Source organism: Pogonomyrmex barbatus, unplaced genomic scaffold (assembly GCF_055798465.1).
Source record: "Pogonomyrmex barbatus isolate J1 unplaced genomic scaffold, ASM5579846v1 scaffold10, whole genome shotgun sequence".
Classification (NCBI taxonomy): Eukaryota; Metazoa; Arthropoda; class Insecta; order Hymenoptera; family Formicidae; genus Pogonomyrmex; species Pogonomyrmex barbatus.
The window spans coordinates 5,697,340-5,719,062 of NW_028297099.1; the positions used below are offsets into that span (position 1 = coordinate 5,697,340).

Sequence of the window (21,723 nt, forward strand, 5' to 3'; positions counted from 1 at the left end):
GGTTGGATGTTACAGCAAAATTTGAAAGTTTGATATTAAACGGAATGTTAACGTTGATTGTTACATATATTTAATATTATAGGACTTATTTCTTTAATATAGCATAAAATATTTCAAAATGTCTTCATTTGATTATGCATGATGATTTTTTTTTTGAGCGATGAATTTATAAACTATTGACACTGAAAAATACACTTCAAACAAGATATAATATTTAGTTAAAAAAGTTATTTTTATTAAAAAGTGATTATTTAATTAAGTAAATGAATGACACTAAATACAGAGTCTCTTATTTAAGTATCACAAATATCAGACAAATAATTTTATCTTAATAGATAGAAAACGTTCTTCATTTAAGACGACAAATTTTTACTTTACTACTTACTCTCTCTATTGCAATTAAGGAAAGGAGATTGCAGCCGAGGATGAGCACTTACTGGGGAAATAAGGAAGGTTGTTCAGTCCAGGGGAGGGTGCCGCTGAAAGACTAAGCATTAGGTACAGCTTAACATCGATAGGGACTCTAGCACCTGGGTACGCCATTAAAAAGTCCCCTTTTTCTGCATCATCGTAACACCATATCCAACTTCTTCCGATACTTTTGCGAATTCGAGGGAACTCGTCACAAAAATTCTCACGTGTTTGTCTATTGCGACAAGATAAACTCTAAGCTGCCTTTATAAAAGTAGTTTTATATACAATATGAATATTATCGCGATGAAATTTAATAATAATTTTTCACAGTTCTTCTCAATGAGAATTTTCCGTTGAAGTGATGTCAGAATAAAAAATTGTATCGTACAGTTTTTTGTGTTTGTTAAATAAGATTAACTTAATTTTTCACGCGTTTGATGATTTATTTGATTTATTTGCATGATACCGCTGATAAATTCTCGTGCATTTGTTCGATGGATTTTTTAGGGTGAACATCGATAGATGGTGTTCGCGGTGGATATTAAAACAACCTATTAACACGAGCCTCACGCAGGGGCTGTTGGTCATCGACACGCAGCCGGCGGTGACGTTCAGCCCTTTAATTATCGTCGATAAATCAACGCGCCATGTCGGTCCTTCTGCTTGGTTAGCGTTATTCTTTTTGCTCTTTTGTAAACAAATAGAAACCCGACTGGGAAAGTTCTTTGCGTTTTGCTTTTCGGCGTCAGTTGGTTTCTCGACACACGCTTTATAGATTAATTCTGAAATGTCAGTATAAAAATATTGAAACATGAATTTCGCAAGCTATTCATATCTTTGTATAGTTGGCAAAATAAGCTTCCATTAAAGGGTTATCTCTTTTTCGGAGCCTTGAAAAAAAGGTAGGCTGAAGACCATTTCAGCGCGCATTATCTCACGCTGATTCACCCTGACGTTCAGTCGTTACCGCTGTTTGGAAAAGAAACGCGACGGGCGTTTCAACCCTACCGGTCTCGTCCGTTTTTCGCGCGCATTTCCTGCGAGCGCGTATTTATTCGTGCGTGCTCCCGACGCCGGGCGGGCGCGTATTGTTGCGAAATTATCGGCATTGTCATGCGCGACTCGATTTATTTTGTCTATTCGGCGGAAAAGTGCTTTCATTTGGCGTGATCGGCGGAAAGGGAGGAACACGTCAAAACCATAGAGGAAGACAAATAGACGGACTGTCACGGGGATGAACAGAGAAGCAGACGAGCGCATTGCTCGCCCCAGGCGTTCTCCGCGACAAAAGCTCTTAATTCGACAATGCGTCCGTCGAAAGGGGACAATAGTCGACTTTCGGTAAATAATGATTCCTTCGATCCTCGCCGCGCCGGTTCTCCAAAGTCTTCCACCTTCGCAAGTGCCACTTCACATTGAAACACCAAATGGCGATTTTAATGCGCGTGAATACGACGCGCTTGTAACGAACAAAAGCAGGATCGTTGACAATGTTAGACCGAACCGCGAGTTTTGGATAATAAGCATTCGAGTTACAATTTCTGTATTGCGGTTTCTGAGATCTCGTTGAATCCCCGAGGTAATTAAGGAGGGGAAAATTAAGATTTTCTTTTCGCCAAGATTGCAATGTCGGGAACGTGATTCGACCGAGCGAGCAAACGGACGAACGGCGAAAAATTCGAAATCGGATTAGTGAGAGCGATGGGACGCTCGATTTCGTTCCTGTCTGTTTCGAGCCTTTCATTTTTCGTCCCTCCGGGAGCGTCGGCCAGATATTTGCATTACAAATACACCTTCACCGGGGTTTTTCTCGTTTCATTAAATTCGCTTTTTCCTCGAGACGTACCTCTTCCTCTTCGGCCTGTCTTTTCACCGTCATGAATGTACTCCGGCATTCATCCTCATCCCAGCTCGAAAGGGTTGTATTAAGAATTTTAATACCGCGGGAAAAAGTTTGTCACCACCGAACACAGAAATCGTTTGTCCCGCGAACGTGCGCCGAAATAAGATATCATAGCGTTAATTATTAATCCAGAAACGTTCTTTCTCTTTGGGAAATTTTTCTTGTGATTGCTTATGCTAACTAATAATTGCTTCGTTAAAAAGTTGTCGGTTGTACATTGTCAAGTAAATATTAATTTTTAGTAATTTTTTATATTTTCTTAATAAAAGAATTTCAAACAACAAGTAACATCAAATTCATTTAGTTTCAATTTTGATAAGAATATATATTATGCTAATTTTATTAACTTATCTTGTGTAGATTATCCAATTTATTAGGGCTATAAAGGGCTAAAAAACATTTTATCGATCAAGTCAGTGTTACATCTAATCTTCCAAAATCCTTCGCTTTTTCCGGTACCACTGCGATCCACATCCGGATTTTCTTCTCAATGACAGATATTTGTTCATCGTAAATCTTTATCTTCGATGTTCGAGTTCCGATGATAACCGCATACGTGCCGCGCGATCAGATGCCCCGATCAGAAACGATTACGCGGATTTGTTCGTTACTTCGACGACCTGGTAGTTATATCCTGATGAAATTGAGATACGATCGGCCGACTTTCCCTCATGATCGGTGTGCAACGCTAACGTGAATTATGGAGCTCGCGTGCCACGCAGGCAGCAGTCGAAAGATACGAACGCCGTCATTTTTGGCGTGAGGTATTTACGTGGGAACACAACCTTCCGAAACCTTCTGCGCTATCGGATCGGTATGCTCTACGAGTGTAAACACGGGACGATGATGATCTACGACCGTAGATGTGCTACATCGCCTCTTGCGAGGTCATTAGATCGATATTCTCTCTGCTGAGATATCGCTACGATATAGGAGAAGTTGCACACCTTCCAGACAGATTATTTATTTACGAATCCTTTAATAAAGTTATCGTCGATTTTTCTTCAACAAGTATACAGTAAGAAACTATTGGGTTGTATGTAATTGCGCGATTGGAAAGATTTGTTGAGCAAAGTAGGTTAGAAGCAAACGATATAATAACATTTTATTCTTTATTAAATTTCAAATCAATTTTGCTCTCTCTTTCTTGAATTTTATAATATTTGAGAATTGGTTATGAAAGTGTATAGTATTGAAAATTCGAAAATTGTGATAAATGTGTGCGATAATTTCTCTTTAAGGAAAGCTTGAGTTCCGATTTGGCAACGATATTATATAAAAGTGTGGAACATGAATCATTAAATTTTTGGCACGGTAACAGCGAAATGTGTTATATATCTGATATTCCGTTCGTATAACACGTACAATTTACAGCTAACAAAGAAATGTTACCAAGTTTTTGTATAAGTCTCGTGTCTACATCTAGTCTGCAACGTTGTCTTAATTAAAGTTGGCTGACTTCTGGCTTGTTGCGTCTTTCGCGCCACTCGTCAGGCCGGCTCGTCCCCAGGGGTGCAATTTACTCGCATCTTCTCCTTTCATCCCTTCACTCAATCCCATCAAGCAGCCGGTTTTAGCTTGTCGTGTCTGCATCCATTCCGAGCTTCTTAAATACGGTGAGCTACTGTCTTATCTTACATCATCTAACGCCGATCAGCTTATTAATTTATGCGAGAAAGGTTTTAATGAAGTAAAAAAAGCCATTAACTTTCGCCTGACAATCGCCCCTTATTTGACATCCAACTTCCCTTTTTTCGTCGCTACTTTACATAGAAATAACGAATATGTATATTAATGCGGTATCACGTTTTTTCTGATTTATTAAAGTAGCAAGCGAACGCGTTTTTTTTATCGTACAATGAATTTAATACCTTTCTTTAATTTTGTCGTATCGTTATCTGCTATGAAAAAAATATGAGATCGCACACACACACATGCGGAACTGTTACTTTATATATATATATTACAAAATAAAAAAGCATGACCAAATACGTATGTGATAAATTCAAATTTTTTATAATACATTTTTTATAATACAATCGCACTAAATTTATGTGCATGAATCAGATAGTAGCAGATGTTTCAAACCGAAATCAGGCAGAATGAAATATCTTCTTTAAGGGGCGCAATCTCTTTGTGAATTGGTTAATTAAAAATTAGCGAATAATCCGAAATGTAATTAATGAAGGTAAAGAGTAGCGATTGAGGGGTAGACATTGCTTCGAATGAGAGTCACCCCGATTGTTTCCAGACATAATTTGGAAAGGTATTCTCTTTTTGTAGGATTATGAACTTGGGTACGGTGCAGCATCCTCTTTAAGACATCTGCTGGTCAGAGGTGGAGGTCCTTCTTGGTCTTTACCATGTAAAACAGTCCCTGCATCCCTTTGTCCGTCAGCCGAACGTTAAAGTTCTGACCAAGGAAAATGACGAGCCGCTCGCGTTGCGGACGGACAAGAATTCTTCGCGACGCGGTCCGTTCGATATTTATTTAGTAGGAAATATGCGCCTTCACCCATGGGACCATCTCAGATTTTCATGGCACAAGAAATAGATTTCAACCTTCGTTTACGTCTTTGCAGATGTTGAGCTTCGCTGATTTTTCAGTTTCTTCTCAGACGCATTTTTTATATATATATATATATATATATATATATATACAATTTTAAACAAATGTTTGTGTTAAATTACTGTCAAGTTTGAAGAAAAGCAATTTGCAAATTATTGCACACACACACACACACACACACACACACACACACACACACACACACACACACACACACACACACACACACACACACACACACACACACACACACACACACACACACACACACACACACACACACACACACACACACACACACACACACACACACACACACACACACACACACACACACACACAATAATTTAATGCAAATTGCTTTTCTTTAAACTCGACAGTAATTTATCACAAATCAATTTGCTTGTTTAAAGTTGTTTAAAAATCATCTATCAAATCATCTATAATTACATAATTTTTTTCCATAACGAAAAACTTTTTTTCTCAACTAAAACTGAAAACAGAAATTAATAAAATTGCAAATTTGTTCTTGTTATTGACATGTTTTATTGACTTCAAGACTAATGCTTTGAGACGTCGGGATACCGTTTCGTAATCGCACATCGTGACAGAATTTCGCGCTCATCCTTCGCCCGCTGTTATAAATGGACGCTATAAACGTGTAGGTGTCGTTTTGTCGAGCGACGATCGTGGGCGCACAGGGAGACCCACCATTAGCCTGCAGGTGTTGGATATCCCAGCCAAGCCATCACTCCCTTATTCCGGGTGATCATGCTCAAGATGATCCCCGGAACGACAGGCGGAAGATTCGCTATCTCGCGCGGGAATGGAGAGTGGCGAGAGAGAGTAAATAATCCTCTCCCCGTATTATCCCCATCCGGGTTTTTGGAAAATCGTCGTTAATGTGTTCTGCAAGATCGTCCCGCGCGTCTCGACGTCGCCGACGATCAGATCCGTTTTGTTGTTTACCAATTGTTGTTACCTTGACGAGTTCGAGCTCGCGCGTAGTTTGTTGCTGAATAATAGAATTTCCGGTTGTGTTCGAAATGTGCGCTGGTATCGGCATTTCGGTTATTCGTTCAAAAAGTGTTCGTTACAGAAGGAAGCAACATATATTTCCCGGTATTTCGTCTAATTCAACAATTAGAGGTAAAACAATCAATTTGTATATCTTTGAATTACAAAGGACGAGAACGGTATGTAGGCCAAATATCTCCCCAAAACCAAGTGATAAGAGATGCTTTACGATCGTTCCTAGTAAATATGCGCGTATTCTACGCGAGAATTATCGTGCTAGTTTTGTTTGGGTACCATTAATCTGACCCGCGGTACAATTAACGAGGCGCAAAATCGCAGTTGCTCTCGTGGGTATATCGTAACGTTGGTATAAATAGAGCACTGCATCCATAATGCTTCCAGGAGCACTCTTCCATCCTATAATTACATTTATCCTCATGAATTTGTTTCCGGCAACGCTTCGGTCTGACCCGGCAGCCGTGCTCGTACCATCTGCATTCGACTTGCTCGTCGGGATCTAGTTCCGGCTGTGAAGGATAACTGAAGAACTCGTCCTTCACGTCTCCTCGATAATTCCCATAGTTGGTTCTTAGTTCGTGCATGTGTTCTTCCTTCTTGTAATTACACTTATCCTCGTGAACATGCTTCCGATAACGCTTCGGTCTGACCTGGCAGCCGTACATGGACCATCTGCATTCCACTTGCTCGTTGGGATCCAGTTCCGGCTGTGACGGATAACTGAAGCAGTTGTTGTCCACGTCTCCTTGTTGGCTCATGTAGTTGCACTTCAGCTCGTGCATATGTTTTCGCCTTCTCGGCATGTTCACCATGCAGCCGAATCGTTTGTACTTGCACTGCACTAACTCTTCGGGATCGTAATTGCTACCAATCGTCGCAGACGCGAGACTCTCGCTGATTTCATTCACTCCCTGAAACTTGTCCTTGTAGATGCAATACTTCTCGTGAATGCTGCGTCTCCACGGCACCGTTCGTACTCTGCATCCTGCCGCGGAGTACGAGCACTCCACCAAATCATGGCCATGGTGAAGATCGGTCGGCACCTGTTCTTCCTCCAAATGCGGTCGAAACTGGCATCTGTAATTATAATTTCCATTATCGGTATCGTCGAACGCGCAATTCACAGATCATAATTCGACGAACGAAATCGGAAAGATCGCAAAAATTAAGCTTCACCTCGACTCGTGAAGCGTCCGCAGATGCTCCGGTATCTTCACCCAGCATCCCAGATGAGAATACGAACAGGTTTCGAGCTGCTGACTCGCAGACGGCGCAGGCGGTTCCCAAGATCTCCTCTCGTGCTCCAGGAAGTCGTTTATCGGCGGCGCGCTGGGATTGTGATCGTTGCGCGACGGCATGGGATGCGGCATCAAGTGTACCGGTTGGGGTGTGCTCATCGATGGCGGCCGAATTTCCATGTCCAACGGTGCCGCGCACGTGGGACAAGCGTAGTAATAGGGCTTGCAACGGTAGCACACGGTGTGCTCGTTGAGACAGGAGTATCTGGGCGTCAGTTCCATCTCCATGAGGCAGATGGGACAGAGACCTTCGGTCTTGAAGCGCTCGTAAAGATTCGGATACAGCTTGTCCATGACCTATCGGTGAGAGCAGTTATTTAGTGCTACCGTCCTCCTCATCGGTCTCTCGGAGATTGAGATGAATTTACTTCGGCGGAGTACAGGCAAAGCCAAAGAAGAGCCCGCTGGAGGAGATGAAGAGAAATTACTCTGTGCTCTTTTACTCTATAGGAGCGCGATCCAAGTTGCTCTTTTGCTATGAAGATTTATGTGCAATTCAATATAGAATAATGGAGGACTTAAGAGAGGCGTACGAAGGTTACGGTTGTTACGGTGAAGTGCAAATAGGATTAGGATGAATGCGTGCGAGTGTGCGCGTTCAAAGATACGAGCTATGATTATTTGATCAGGTGAGTTTTGAATTTTGTACCTGATAACGATCATCTGATTCTCCGCCATTTAACTGGCGTCCGTACACACGTAGTAGTCGCGCTTAATGAAGTTTAACGCAAATTAATCAAACTTTTAACTTTTATAAAGTTTTTACTTAAATATTAAATCGTGGTTTTAAAGTAGGTCTTAGAAATTGTGGATTTAAACGATCTTTTTTAAATATCGCCATTATACATATTGTTCTTACAACGCATTCACTAAACACGTAATATGTAATTGAATTCAATTGTAGAAAGCAGAAATATTGTTTATAATGAAAATACAACTTACTTTATTTAGCTATTGTTTTCCTCTCGAGAGAGACGGAAATAAAGGCAAGAATTACACAATGCGATAGGGAACGGAAAAAAAAATAGCTAGAGCGACACGTACACTTTCGAAAGCACGGGCACCGTGTGTCATCGTCAGTCTGTCACCGTTCCCTTATCTACCGAGACCGATAGCATGACTTTATCTGATAAAACGTTTCTGCTCATGATAGAGAACTGTTTCCACGTTTTGCTGCGCCAGATAAAACGCTCGCGCCCGGACGGGACGATACAGTCGGAGGAAAAAAAATTGCTTGCTCTCGTTGCTACCCACTTCGCGTCACCGAATGGTAACCGTCGCCGGTATTTATTATGCTCGTACATATGCGGATAAAAAATTGGGAATATAAGGCGGGCGTGCTTTTTCGCCGGCGAGTCGTTTGCGTGTTCCGTGCTTGGAATTAATTAATGATTTTTCATACGGTCCCCGTGATGTCGCAGAGATTCCTCCGCGAAAGAAATTCTTTTTTACGCACGGATTCCTCAACCAAATCAAAATCGATATCTCCTTTTCAGAAATATCGTTGGAGAAAAATGGACTTTAAATCTCGCCGTTGGAAAAAAATGGACTTTAAATTATTCGCAAATTTCGTAGATAAGATAAAACGCAGAAGAAATCTGAGACATTACGTATATATGTTTGAAGAAAGAATCGCACTTCCTCGTTACTATGAGACAAGTCATAATTGATCCCCCGTTTCGAATAACATCGTGGTTATTAATTGATGACAGTTAATTATATGTGAAAAATCAGCAACACGTAAACGTAATTATATATGCGTCCCATGTATGTAGCGCGCATGTCACGTATCATGTTGCGTTCACTTTGGCGATATACAATCTTCAAATTAAATCTACAATCAGGTATCACATCGTCATATATCATTGCAAAAATTTCGCTGGTCTCGCGTTATTTAATCTTGGACGCAGTCAGCTTGGAAGCGTTATCTGTATGGAATTAACTTGTAAACGGTGAGATTCAGCAAATACATTTACAAGTATTGGTACGAAATGGATTTTCTCTTTAATGAATACAATTTTGATGGTCAATCGAAAACCGCGACTACTTCATTAGAGAAGTATTGTCGAGTTAATTACTCGAATGTAACGTCGAAATTTGATCATTATCGCCGCTGAGGGATATACACATATATTTTGCAATAACGTTTGCAATTAACAAATTTTTAATTATTTTTTTATTGAATCACATTTTTATTGATAAAAACCGCACTATCGATACGTGAATAAAATAATATAATATAACGAAAATTTTAAAATATTGGTATGTAATAACCACAATGTAATAACCATAAATTTATGATAAAAGAATTTGAGAAATAAGTCGAAAGTTGTTGGAAAATAGGGAAACTCAGTTCGCTTAGTTTTCGACAAACATCACGCGTGAATATCCGCGAATAACCAGAAACCAGATACTTTCGTGTGATATTCCACACCGGGTCTCGTAACGACCGTTCCTCATTTGAATCCCTCCGCGTATCAAAGATACGACTGAACGACCCTGCCTGCCATGAGGGTAATACTCGCTGACCATAAGTCACTTATGTAAATCTGCGAGATGGAAACATGCGTTGGGCAACAACGACGGTATAGTGACTACGAGGAATCCCAAATTGAATGCAACATCTAGCAATTTCAGTTTATAGTTTACTCCTCTCTCTTTTATAAATTTTCATTTTCAAAAAATCGTTGATAAAGAAGACAAAGTTTTATAAATATATAATATTCTTCGATTATTTTTTTTATTCATTGCTTGATGTTTGCAATGGAAAATGCGAATTATGAAAGATCTGAGAGAAGTGTTTAATAAATTTTTTTGTACGCCACTTAATTCACCCTATGCTAACGTACCGAGAGAGGGAAAGAAAGAAGTATTGAGGGTACAGATATGGTACTGAGAAACGGGGCGAAATAAGCTCGCGACGGTAGCTAGGTATTCAAGCACCTTGAATCTTTTCCTGAGACGTCAATTTACTCTTATTGCCCTTTTCGTAGCGATATTACGCCCTCAAGTTTTTCCGGAAAATCTCGCGATATCTTGCGTGATTTCGTCCACCTCACCGCGGATAATTTGCGTATGTACACGCAACGTGATTATTTATGATGTATGCAGCCAACTTGGAGGGTAGCTCGTTATGTTGATGAAAAGCAACTATCGTCATCTAGGTAAAGTAGGGCTGAGTGTCAGGGCCAATGGAATCTTGCGGTTTTTATACTCAGCATCTTTTTTGGGTTTGAAGGGATATTTTGCGAAGACGTATTATATTACTATCATGTATAATATATATATATATATATATATATATATATATATATATGTATATATATATATATATATATACATAATGCTTAAGTTATAAAATTATGAATGTAGTAATAATGTAATATATAATTTTAAATATATTAATAATATTAATATTATCGATAGCTTTAGTCTAGCATCGATATCTGCAACTGCGGTAATTATATCCCCGATCCCCGCTGTGCTGTAACAGTCGCCTCTGAAACTGCTGATTTATCTTTCGTATATCCTCGACGGCGTTAGCTATCCGCACATTAGGCTCCTAATCTCCAATCGCCCCGAAAGGCCGTGCGGCGAATTTTAGCGAGCGGTAAAGCATTCCTGATCAATAGAGGAGGCGAACGGTCGTTGTGCAGCTTAATCTCGCTGCGACTGGCTTCGTGATTGATTCGAGCATATTTCCAGCTTCACGCGCAGAGCATGATCGATCTCTCTCGAAATCCCATCAATAGTACAGCCGCAATTTGCTCTCGTTAGCTTTTTGCACGAGGGCAAATTATTAAACTTATTAAACTTTCAAAGTAACGATAAGCCGCGCAATTAGAATAAGTTATTCCACAACTGAATTATGTGTATACATTGGCGACTATGTTTCGATGGCTGATCGCGCTTCAGGATCGAATTGAACTTTTCAATTTGTAATATTGCTAATATATTTATTTACTTTTACAGCACAAAGCAATGTGCAATCAGTCAGCCGAAACAAATCCCCTCGCTTATAAACACCGCTTTTTCTTTCCGAATATCCGACTATGTCCGGGAGGGCGGTTTCGAATCGTGCAATATGTCGCATAATTCGGCCATTCCTCATACCATCTTTGCGAGTTTGAAGGGAAAAGACTTTAGCATGTGTAGGCACGCGTGTATCGCTCTTGTAGTTTCATAAATACGCGGAATAGTCTCCTTCCTATGTTCTCAAGCAAAGTCAAGGAACGTAAAATCGATTCAGAAGGTATCAGGATCTTATTGTTTGACGAGAGAGGGTAGACGCTTTTCTGGAATTGATGGATTCTTTCGTAAAGATGCCATGCGCCATGTATCACTTAAACGAAAAAGAAAAAAAATCGACTAGGAAATATCCATTTTCCACCATAAACAATTACTAGTAGTATTACATGCTTGACACATGTCTGCTCCGCACAGATTTCCTTTTTATTCTAAAAGAGAAGAACAGTGAAATTTTTCACTGTGAAATTGCAGACAATCGTAAAGAGTTGCAAACTCCTTTCCTCTCCCTCAGAAAATTAAGCATTCTCGAGCGTTGCCGTTGTGCAGCATTCTTCAGAAGCAGTTGAAGGCTCGACCTGTTTTCTCGCTCGCCAATTTCGCGCCTCACAAAGGAAACTTTTGTATTCACGAGTATGATAATGTCCCTTCATGAGCCTTCGCACTTGCAATCGGTTGCGCGTGTTTGCGTCACGAGCTTGTAAGCGGGGGATGTACGTGAGTACCTGAGGGATACGGCAAACCTGATGCTTCGAAAACGCCACGCTGGCAGGCAAAATCGGTTTCGGTGTTACGCGAATATCCAAGAATAATTTTACATATTTCAGCGTAGCTTACCGCCGCTTTGTCGCCGGTATGCGACAAAGAAGCTTACCTGTTGTCTAGGCCCGATGAAGAATATCGCGTATGCAAAATGCTTTTGTCGAACGTTACTCCGATAAGATTTATACGGTCGTGTGTTTGACTTGATATCAACCGGCTTATCCGTTATCTGTCCGCCTCGCGTCTTGACAATGTGGTAAGCGGCATCCATGACGCGTTCACGCTTAGGCCGCATCTGTTCTTGTCAAGCTTGTCAGTTTGACAAATCGATTATGTATACTTTATTTGAGGTGTTTTGTGTATACGTATATAATAGCGATACAATATACATAGTTTCAGTGGAGTATATTTTATTTTTAAACCTTTGCAAACTTTGCTATAATCACTAATGCCGGAGATTAAAAATCTATGTATAATCAATGACAATAAAAACATTTTTATAAGAACAAATGCAAATTAATAAATTTCGAAACTATTTTTTGTTAACAATTGGTCTGAAGATTAATATGCAAATATTTTCGTAAAGTTCAAAAAGTTCAAAAGATATATCTAGAAAATTCCGTCGATTGATAAGATTGGTAAACCGAGAACGAAATTGCGTGAATGTAAGCTGCCTCTAAGTATCGTAGAGCTGCAAACTTGGCGCCACATTTCGAAGCCGAAGGGTGAAGCCTCGCCAGCAGAGAGCTCCGTTGTCGGGGGCGCGAAGTTGGGGACGCAATCGATTGCGATATATCGCAACTACCCCCGGCGCCGGGAGGGCGGCGGCGCTTGCGCCCCGGTAACTTCGCGCGGATTGGCCGGCGATGATGTCATGCAGTGCTCCCCTAGGTCTCTGATATCATCTGCGAGCTTTTCTGCAGTCCACACCGATCACTCGAGCGGCGTAGCCGCGCCATCGGAGATATCGCCACCTGTGCTTAACATTCACGCTGTGCCATCCGGTCTGCGCCGGCCGTGAGTCCCCGAGTCCGAGTACTCGCAGCCGCAACCCGCCGGCAGAGAGGTGAGTCCATTCCAGCCTCCGAGATCGTGCTCCTCTGTGTACTCCCGAACCAAGCTGACGATGTGACGTTTCAATACGTCACACGTACACACGTCGACCAGTCGGTGTAAACATACGTTCGTTTTTCGCGTTCTCCGTTCGTACCCTGCTTGACTGACCCGAGTCCGGCCACTCTTAAACGAGAGAGGGAGGGTGGGAGGGATACGCAAAATTCGAACTGTGTGAGTCAGCTGTGTGACGCTGGCGATTTTGATTGTATTACGTAAGACAAACGACTTCCTCGACAATTTGTTTCCGGCCGAAAGAGTTTCGCGGATATTTCTCAGATAATTATTTGTTCGCGTTCTATCTCGATGGGTACAACGCTATAGTTGCCGCAGCGGAAGCTGTATCCGTGAACACGTGGATAGGATCCTCAGACGATCACTTCTGATCTGATTTTTTATTTTTAATGGGAAATTTATTTCGGAATTATCTATTACATTTAATTTCTGAAGTATCGAAATCGTTTTAAATCACGTGAATAATTTTTCTATCAACTACAATGCTGAAAAAATTATCGATTTTACTGACGAACTTTATAATTTAATAATCTTTAAATAAACTGACATTAAAGTATTTTATCTTTTTATAAATCAGTTTAAAACTTTCTCATAAATTCGAGATACGAAATATTATCGATCATTTTATATAAAAATAACACCTCTGTGTTATCGATCATTTTATATAAAAATAACACCTCTGTGTTATTTTTATATAAAATGATCGATAATATTTCATGTTTCAAATCGTCGATTTGCGAGCGTCGATTTGAAACACGAAATATTATCGATCATTTTATATAAAAGTTTCGCTCTCTTCATTATTTTGCTAAAAGTGAATTTTACACCGATACTAGATTGGACAATATCTTTATTCTGAGAAACATTGTTAACGACTGGTAAAACAGCGTACGCGGATGCATGTTGAGCAAACTCGGATCTCGAGGGGATAATTGCGTTGGCGTGTCAGCACAATGCATCCCTGAGCGCTAGCTACGTTTCACGGACGCATCAATGGGACATGCCAGTTTGTATGAATATATATATAGGACAACGATCCTGAAGAGTTCAACTTCTTGCCTTGTTGTTTTGTAGTCACACGAGCAACTTTAAAGCCTGTAGACTTTCGGGGATATTGCACGCCGGCAGGAAACTGCGCCAAGAGAGAGATACCGCGCTTATACTTTTCAGTAAATATATGTATATATTCACGATATGTTGAACAAATTGGCCTTGTGCATATAGCGTTTTCAAGAGATTTTCAAATTCTCTCTTTCTCCTTCTATTCTTTGATATATTGCATTACAAATTACGTAACTCGACATAAATATAGAATTAATCTTAAACAATAACAAATGAGTGTATTAATTTGTTATTATCTAATTAGTTGGATAATAAATAATGGTCGCGTATATGTTTAAATATGGAATTATTTTTATCGAATAAAAGAAATTACATTTTGAAAAGCAAAAGAGAGTAATATTATATGCATTTTATAATTATTGTATAATATGACAATTTAAATTCAAACCTTTTAGTATTCATTATTTATCATAAATTCTAATTATGTCTTGGACAGCTGCAAAGCTGTGACGGATATTACTAGCTGTTTTTTGGCAACAGGAATGTGTAAATGCTGAAAAATATGGAAATACCGTAGATGTTGGGTGAGAGAAAGAGAAAAAGAAAGAGAACGAGAAACATACATCATGTAAAATCCACTGTCTATGGAAACTCATATGTGAATTCTGCTGGCATGTAGGCGTGCTTGTTTGAACCGATTGTGTCGTATAAAACTTTCTGCATTTAGACTGGAGTTGCTTAGCATTCAACTACTAGCATGTTTCATTTCGCAATCAATGCAACTCTGATCCCCTGTATCAAGTGATAGGCATCGATAAATTCGTGCTTACAGTCCATTTACGAAACTGAAACATTAAAATCTTGTTTTCTATTTATCTCTTGTTTCGCGTTTATAACGTGTAAGACGCGCATATGAACGTATCAAATTAATTTATCTTATTTGGCGTGTATTAGTCTGAATAATCGATACGTTATTATCTGCATAAGAAGCTCAATAATCAGGTATTTCATATATAGATGCGACCACAGAAATGCACGGTTTAGCGAAACTCGAGGAGCGAAATAGCATTACATATATTTTCCACACAATGGTGTCAACTATCAACTTCTCTTATGCTTAGCAAACATAATCTGACGCACTGTCGAGTAGAAGTTCTCTTTTGAAGAAACTCACATGACGTAACTATTACAAAGGCGAAATGATTTGTAAAATTATCGCAATTTTTTATTAATATTATTGTATTATTCTGTCTTTTTAATTGTAAAAAATTGGTTTTTATATTAATTATATGAAATACTGCTTGCTATAATTTTTACGTAATCCGGTGGAAAAATTCTAAGCATACGATATATATGACGATTAAATTGTAGAAATTTTAAAATGTGTTTTGGAAGCACGATTTTTTTATAGCATCGTAAATAGTGCAATCGTGCAATCGTGCAATAGTGTAGTGCACGTTCCGATATTGAAGTTTACGGCATGACGAATCGTAAATACGATTTAAATATCATAAAATATTGGACGCCGTGATATGATTCATCTGCTGCGTGATTGCGTGGAAATCTTTTCTGCAATTTCTTTATTAACACTTTACAAATAATTTTTTTTAAGAAAAATTATCATAATTTAATCAGAAGTTTAAGAAGTTTCCAAATTAACAGAAAAAAGAGACAAAAAGTTTAATAATATTATTTTAATACTTTTGAATATTTCAATATTTAAAGTTTCTAAATGATGGTTCCATTTTTGGCGAAAAAAAATTGTTCGCGAATTGATCAAAAAAATTGTGACTAGGGAGACTAGGAGAACATCCGATGGTCTTGAGATACATTGTGTATGTCGGACCCTTTACGCATCAGTTGACGAAGGCTCGCGCCATGGGAATAACGCGGTCCTCGCCTAGCCTAGTGCCGGGACATATTTATAGCGATGCGCATGGGGTCCACGTTCAGGAAAGGCGCAAGAACGGCGAGAAAAAAATATACGCACGCGCGCACACACACACACACACACACACACACACACACACACGCGCGCGCGCGCACACACACGGGCGTACAACGTGAATAACGTTACAGCCGAATTCTCACCCTTGGCATGCGAAAGCGCCCTTGTTGCATTTCGAGAATGCCACTCTCTTCCAACTCCCCCTCCCTCGCCACCCTTCGTAACGTTTCGTTTTAACTTGTGCCTTCCTTTTGTGCGCGCGATGCCTCTCTGCGATGCGCGCTTTTGCGGCTTGCTGCCTGCCTCCCTGAACTCATTCGCGGTCGAACTTTTGAACGCTCAAGCGTTAAAAAAATTCGTAGTATCACTCGAAAACTGCGTCGTTCTCCTCCTTTCACCGCATTGTTGTCTGTAATCGGATGGACGGGTTGAAAGAGTTCGTACTCTCGCGGGGTCTGTGATATGCTGCGTGTTGTATACATATTTATTATATATGTATATAAAACTCGAAGTTCTACTCGGTGATATAGATTTAGCGCTATAAAACATTATCTTTTCGATGAACGGATAGTTGTTATTTCTTCTTTTGATGAAACTTCTTTCCTTGAAGCTTTTGATTTTATATATATATATATATATATATATATATTTTATCTGTAACAGGAAGATATATTAAAAGAAAGAGATTTTCTCGGCAATTATTTATTAGATACCTCGAAAGCTATTTTTCACTTTCATATCTCCACTTTCATAATTCGTGCCCACCGCTAGCAAACATGGATCTAGGATAAGAAAAAGAATCGGGATAAAAAAATAATTGCGTCCTTAAGACGGCAAATGAGGGACAAAGTGAGAAATCTTAGGCTTTATCTCCTAATAATGGCCGATTTGACGAAGCAAGTATAGACAAAAGAGACGGATGACGTGAATAGAGTCAGGAGTATAGGAGAAAAAACAAGAGAGAAAGCAAGAAGGATTGAGATGTGGACGAGTCGTGTTAGTCAATCAGAAACGCAAACATCGGGGCGCGCTATGGGTAAGGAATTCCTCTTTCTCGTGCCGCTATCTGACGTTCCGGTTATCGATGTCGTCATCCTATATCCCCATTGCACCCCTGCCCTCTCCCCGGACCTTTCCGCTTCCAACAATCCCCGCAGTGCGGAAAGTTGCTCGAGAACTTGGGAGATTCGTCAAATCTTTGTACGTACGAATTGGCGTAACTCCAAACTTACTCTAGCGGTTTGCCGATCTCTTTCCTAGTTTCTGAATAAATAAACGGTATAAATAAACGACAGTATAAAAATAATAGGATATATTTATTAATTAAATTCATCGAAGATTCATGGATTTTGAAAGTGAATCGAGATCTTGAGGAATTAACCGGATTAATTTCAAAGTGCTTCAATATCTTCGATACTTCAATACGTTTTTTGTTCTATATGTTAGGACTTTCATATAAAAGAAACCGCAATAGATAGAGTAATTGAAGAGGTACAACAAATGAATAGTTGGTGATATAATACGTTTATGATCGATGAGTACACGGAGCCTGTCGTTTGTCGCGGCTATTATTAACTGCCGTTCTTCTACTTCGTTTGCGAAGAAGGATAATGATTGCTAATAGAAAGTGGCGTGTAACGCCCACGTGTACTTTATTGTGAAACGGCTGAATCACGCGCTATTTTCACCGCGATAATCACGCGTGATGTCACTTCTATTGATTTCGGTGGGCGGCAAAGCGACGCAATAAAGCGCGTGAGTCATTGCGTCCCCGGTGCAGTTGCACATAGAGGCCGAGGGTGTTCTACTCGAAATAGGAGTCTTATGGGCCAGATCCAGATTGATGTGCTCGCAGGACATCCTTAACGTACCGTGTAATTCGGTTCTTCCTCGCGGCGACGTGCACCCGAATCGATCATCCGAAATCGGTTCGCTCGTGCAAGCTGCGATTTTATTCGAATTCACGTGTTTCGATTTAACCGAGACATGCATCACATGTATTGCACATCCTATATCGGAGCGAAGCGTTATTATTTTTAGTGAGAACTATTAATTATCGTTGTTACATTATTCATTCGGTGGCTTGCACATTCCCCGATTTTATCGATTTTATTTAGTAATAAATTGTATGTACGTGGTATCATCGTCGTGCCATCATGTTTCTCGTATTTTCAATGACTTTAGTTCTACCATCTCCATAGAAACTTTCCGTCCGTTATTCTCAACAACATTTTGAAACATCACGTTTCACATTAAATCAAATCTTTTGAAAGAGTTCCGGGTTTTTGTAACAGAAGTTTGCTATCGAAGACTTTCCGATGGATTTTATGATAAAAATAAAATCTGTTATGTGATAATTCTAGTTTTTATTCCGATGAAACAACGTACCATCTGTCTTTCTTATGAAAGAAAAGCTTGTAGCATTGTGACGTTTATAATATAGATGTAAATAATTTCAAAACTCGTAGATGAGCGACAACTATTTAAAATTCATTTAAAATTCGCTTTGAAATTATCGCGCGTTGTAGTTGCATCCGCAAGGAGAGTAACGTTGCTGAGGGCGATGGCTTCTTTGCATTCTGGCCATTTTGCCTCTGCCTTGTGGCTCACGTTAAAGCGACCGAGGCATCATGCGAGCCTCAAAAGCCCCACGTCAAGGGAATTATCGCAAAGACGATGAGAGCAAGAGAATAGGCGCAGGTTAGATAGACGGGAAAGGGTGAAATACGTAAGAGCAAGTAGGTTGGTGGCAGATGCGGGTGATCCGGGCGAGGGTTGGGAGGGAAAGTTGCACTTATAAATCGCTTAATCGCTGCTTTTCACGGATCAGAAACTCTAAAAAAACTTTTTTCCATCCCCCTCGATCCTCCGACCCTCGCCCGTCGCTCATGACGGTCTCGCGATAGCATTCGCGTCGAGAATGCTTAATGCACACGAAAGATGATACAGACTTTCGGCAGCGAATTACTAAGTTTTCCATAACGCTTGAAATATCGTAGTTTTATGTTTCGCTGATCTCATTTAGTGAATCTTTAAAAAAAAGTAAAAAAATTAGATGAAATTATGCAACTTCCTTTACACGATAACTAAGAAGTTCTTTGCGAATATTAGTGCATCACATTTTTTGAAGTTTCTTTTTCACGATTATAAAAATACGTAATGATTCATTTAATTTTAATTAATTTATAGCATATATTTATGTATATATTAATATTTACTTATTTATTTAATTCTTTTATTTAATTGGCAATACGGAATAATTAAGCAGAGGGAATAACAAGAAAGAAAATAAAAGAAAATAATAAAACAGAAGAAAATCATAGAACGCAGAATTCGTTCAACTTAATTTGAATTAATAATCCCCTTCGAAAATTGCGAGACAATAATTTTCGTTTTCTGTAATTAAATCTTCATCTCTGCAACTTTTAATAGTAGTATTTAAATATATATTTAAATATTACTATTAAAAATTGTAGAGATGAAGATTTAATTACAGAATTTATAATTTTGTGATAAAATGTTCTGACGATTTTAAATATTGATTTGATCTGAAATTGTTCATATCTCTTTTTATTTTAATTAATATATAATATAATTTACAATAATTTTAAATTAATACACAATTTATAATGATTTTTAATTATTATTCTTTGAAATTTATAAAAAATAAATTAGAGAAATATACACTGCGTTGTTAGAAATTGTGTTTTTGTATTTGTGTCATATCGACAAATATATTGAGAGATTGACGTAAAAAAGAGATGAAAAAGCAATGGCTGCTACCACAAAGGAAAACAATTACGTTTAGTTGATTCGGATAATATGTAGATACCATTGTAGATATCATTGTATTTCCGATGAACCTGTAACCTAGTAGCACCCTCGAATTGAACGAACCACGTATTATCGACGATAATTGAGGATACGAGGTTTCACGGACGTAATGATCATGCAATGATGATTATCAGTGTATTATTCCGTTCCGCATCACACGAGCACGTTGGCGTTTTGATTATCCGATTAAATTATAACACTATCCCGTGTACGCGCGCGGATGTTGAAAACTGTCCACGGCGCGTTACAGAGAGAGTCGAATGTGTACGTTAAACGAAATTACGGCAATTTCGTCTTCTCGTTTCTTCCGTAACCTTTTCTCCGCCAATGAAGTTCCGATGGCGGGGACAGGTATATATGAGCATGACTGCTGTCAATACGTATCATACAATGCGCAATCACAACCCCTGTTTCTGATTATGCGCCGGATCCACGTTCGAGCTCGATGAACAGCTCGTACGAAAGGGTGTGCACGCACGCATACACTTGCATATCCACACGCACGCGTCGGCGACTGACGAAGATTAAAGCGATCGCCGACATCGATTGCGCTCTCGCGATTAATGCTCTGTCTACTCCGCCTCGTCTTTTTGTTTATTCCTGCAGAACGCGCGATTTCGCATTATCGACGTGAGCCTCGCTTCGTGCTCTCCTCGTGCTCTCTCTTTTCTCATTATTTCGCGAATGCGAGGGGGTTGTGACTTTTTTTTTAGCGCAGCAACGAGAGTGTTTTTTTATCTCGATAATTTATCAGACTTTCATTTTTGAATTTTTCTAACAACGATTTTTGCTTTCTGTAGTTTTCTTTTGCCGCATACATTGCGTGTCAAAGATATTGTAGATTTTTTATTCGAATGTTGTAACGTCACAAAAAACTTTTTTACTAAGCGAAGAAATTAAAAAAAAAATCTAATTATAAACACAGTTTGCGCATTTTTCCATAACCTTGCAATTTTTATTTTTAATTTACATTTCATTCGTATGCATTAAGAGATACAATTTAATTTACATTGATTTATCTAGTAGAATAAAACTTTCGCCAGTTCGCACAAGAGAGGAATATTTATTATTATTTTTTTTTAATTATACTTGAATTTAATTAATTCAATCTATCTATCCTAATTATTTTCTTTATATTTTAATGTGTTCGTGTAATCAAGTGTAGTTTTGATAATTCAAGTATAGAAATAGTGAATATAACGTATATAGGTGATAACGCGAATTGGGAAAGGGCGCAGAATCTGCGTAACATCCATCACAGTTTCCTTGTGACAATCCGTTATCAATCTTGCTAATGTCGCAGTTTTCCCCTCCTGATTATCATACCGCTGCCCCAATGTTGCATTGCAATGAAGCGAGACCTTGAATAACGCTTGGGTATTTGTTTCTTGTGAAGAGGGAAGCACGGAAAATCGCGATGCCTCATTTTCCTTCCATCTCACGTTCCATTCTTAAGTCTTTCATCACCCTTTGTTTTATTTCGGTATTGCCAAGAGTAATCGATTAAACCGATTAAAGGTGAAAAAAGGATGCGATCCATTTTCCTAAACCAGCGGACTTGCGGAGTAAAATCAATTGAAGCAATGTAATTATACACAAATAATTCTTATCATTTAAAAAATATTTTATTATAACGATATTATTTTCATAATAAAACGCAGGATTTACAGACTCGAACACGACCCTAACTCGTACGCTCATAATAGACGTAGACTCATAATGAAAATTAGGGAGTAGCTCCTAA

At 39.1% G+C, this 21,723-nt stretch overlaps 2 protein-coding genes across 3 annotated transcripts in view; one reads left to right on the forward strand and one right to left on the reverse strand.

Moving 5' to 3' along the window:
- hwt (SH2 domain-containing adapter heavyweight) overlaps positions 1 to 21,723 on the forward strand; it is a 119,117-nt gene that overhangs the window by 36,640 nt on the left and 60,754 nt on the right. The gene's annotated exons all lie outside the window — the stretch shown is intronic.
- On the reverse strand, positions 5,409 to 9,003 carry LOC105432559 (uncharacterized). 2 transcript variants are annotated; one of them, XM_011647414.3, is made up of 3 exons: positions 8,162 to 9,003; positions 7,098 to 7,516; positions 5,409 to 6,998 (listed from the first exon to the last, which is right to left on the reverse strand). In XM_011647414.3, exons 2-3 carry the CDS (start codon positions 7,511 to 7,513, stop codon positions 6,221 to 6,223), a joined length of 1,194 nt encoding a protein of 397 aa, XP_011645716.2. In that variant the 5' UTR covers positions 7,514 to 7,516; positions 8,162 to 9,003; the 3' UTR covers positions 5,409 to 6,220. The 2 variants fall into 2 exon arrangements, with proteins under 2 accessions (XP_011645716.2, XP_011645717.2); XM_011647415.3 differs by lacking the exon at positions 8,162 to 9,003 and adding an exon at positions 7,869 to 8,112.

Excerpts from the sequence above, each read along its gene's own strand:
- LOC105432559 (XM_011647414.3), bottom strand. The coding sequence starts at position 7,513 with ATGGACAAGCTGTATCCGAATCTTTACGAGCGCTTCAAGACCGAAGGT. Across the intron at positions 6,999-7,097 it reads CGGACGCTTCACGAGTCGAG|ATGCCAGTTTCGACCGCATT; the intron begins GTGAAGCTTAAT and ends TTATAATTACAG.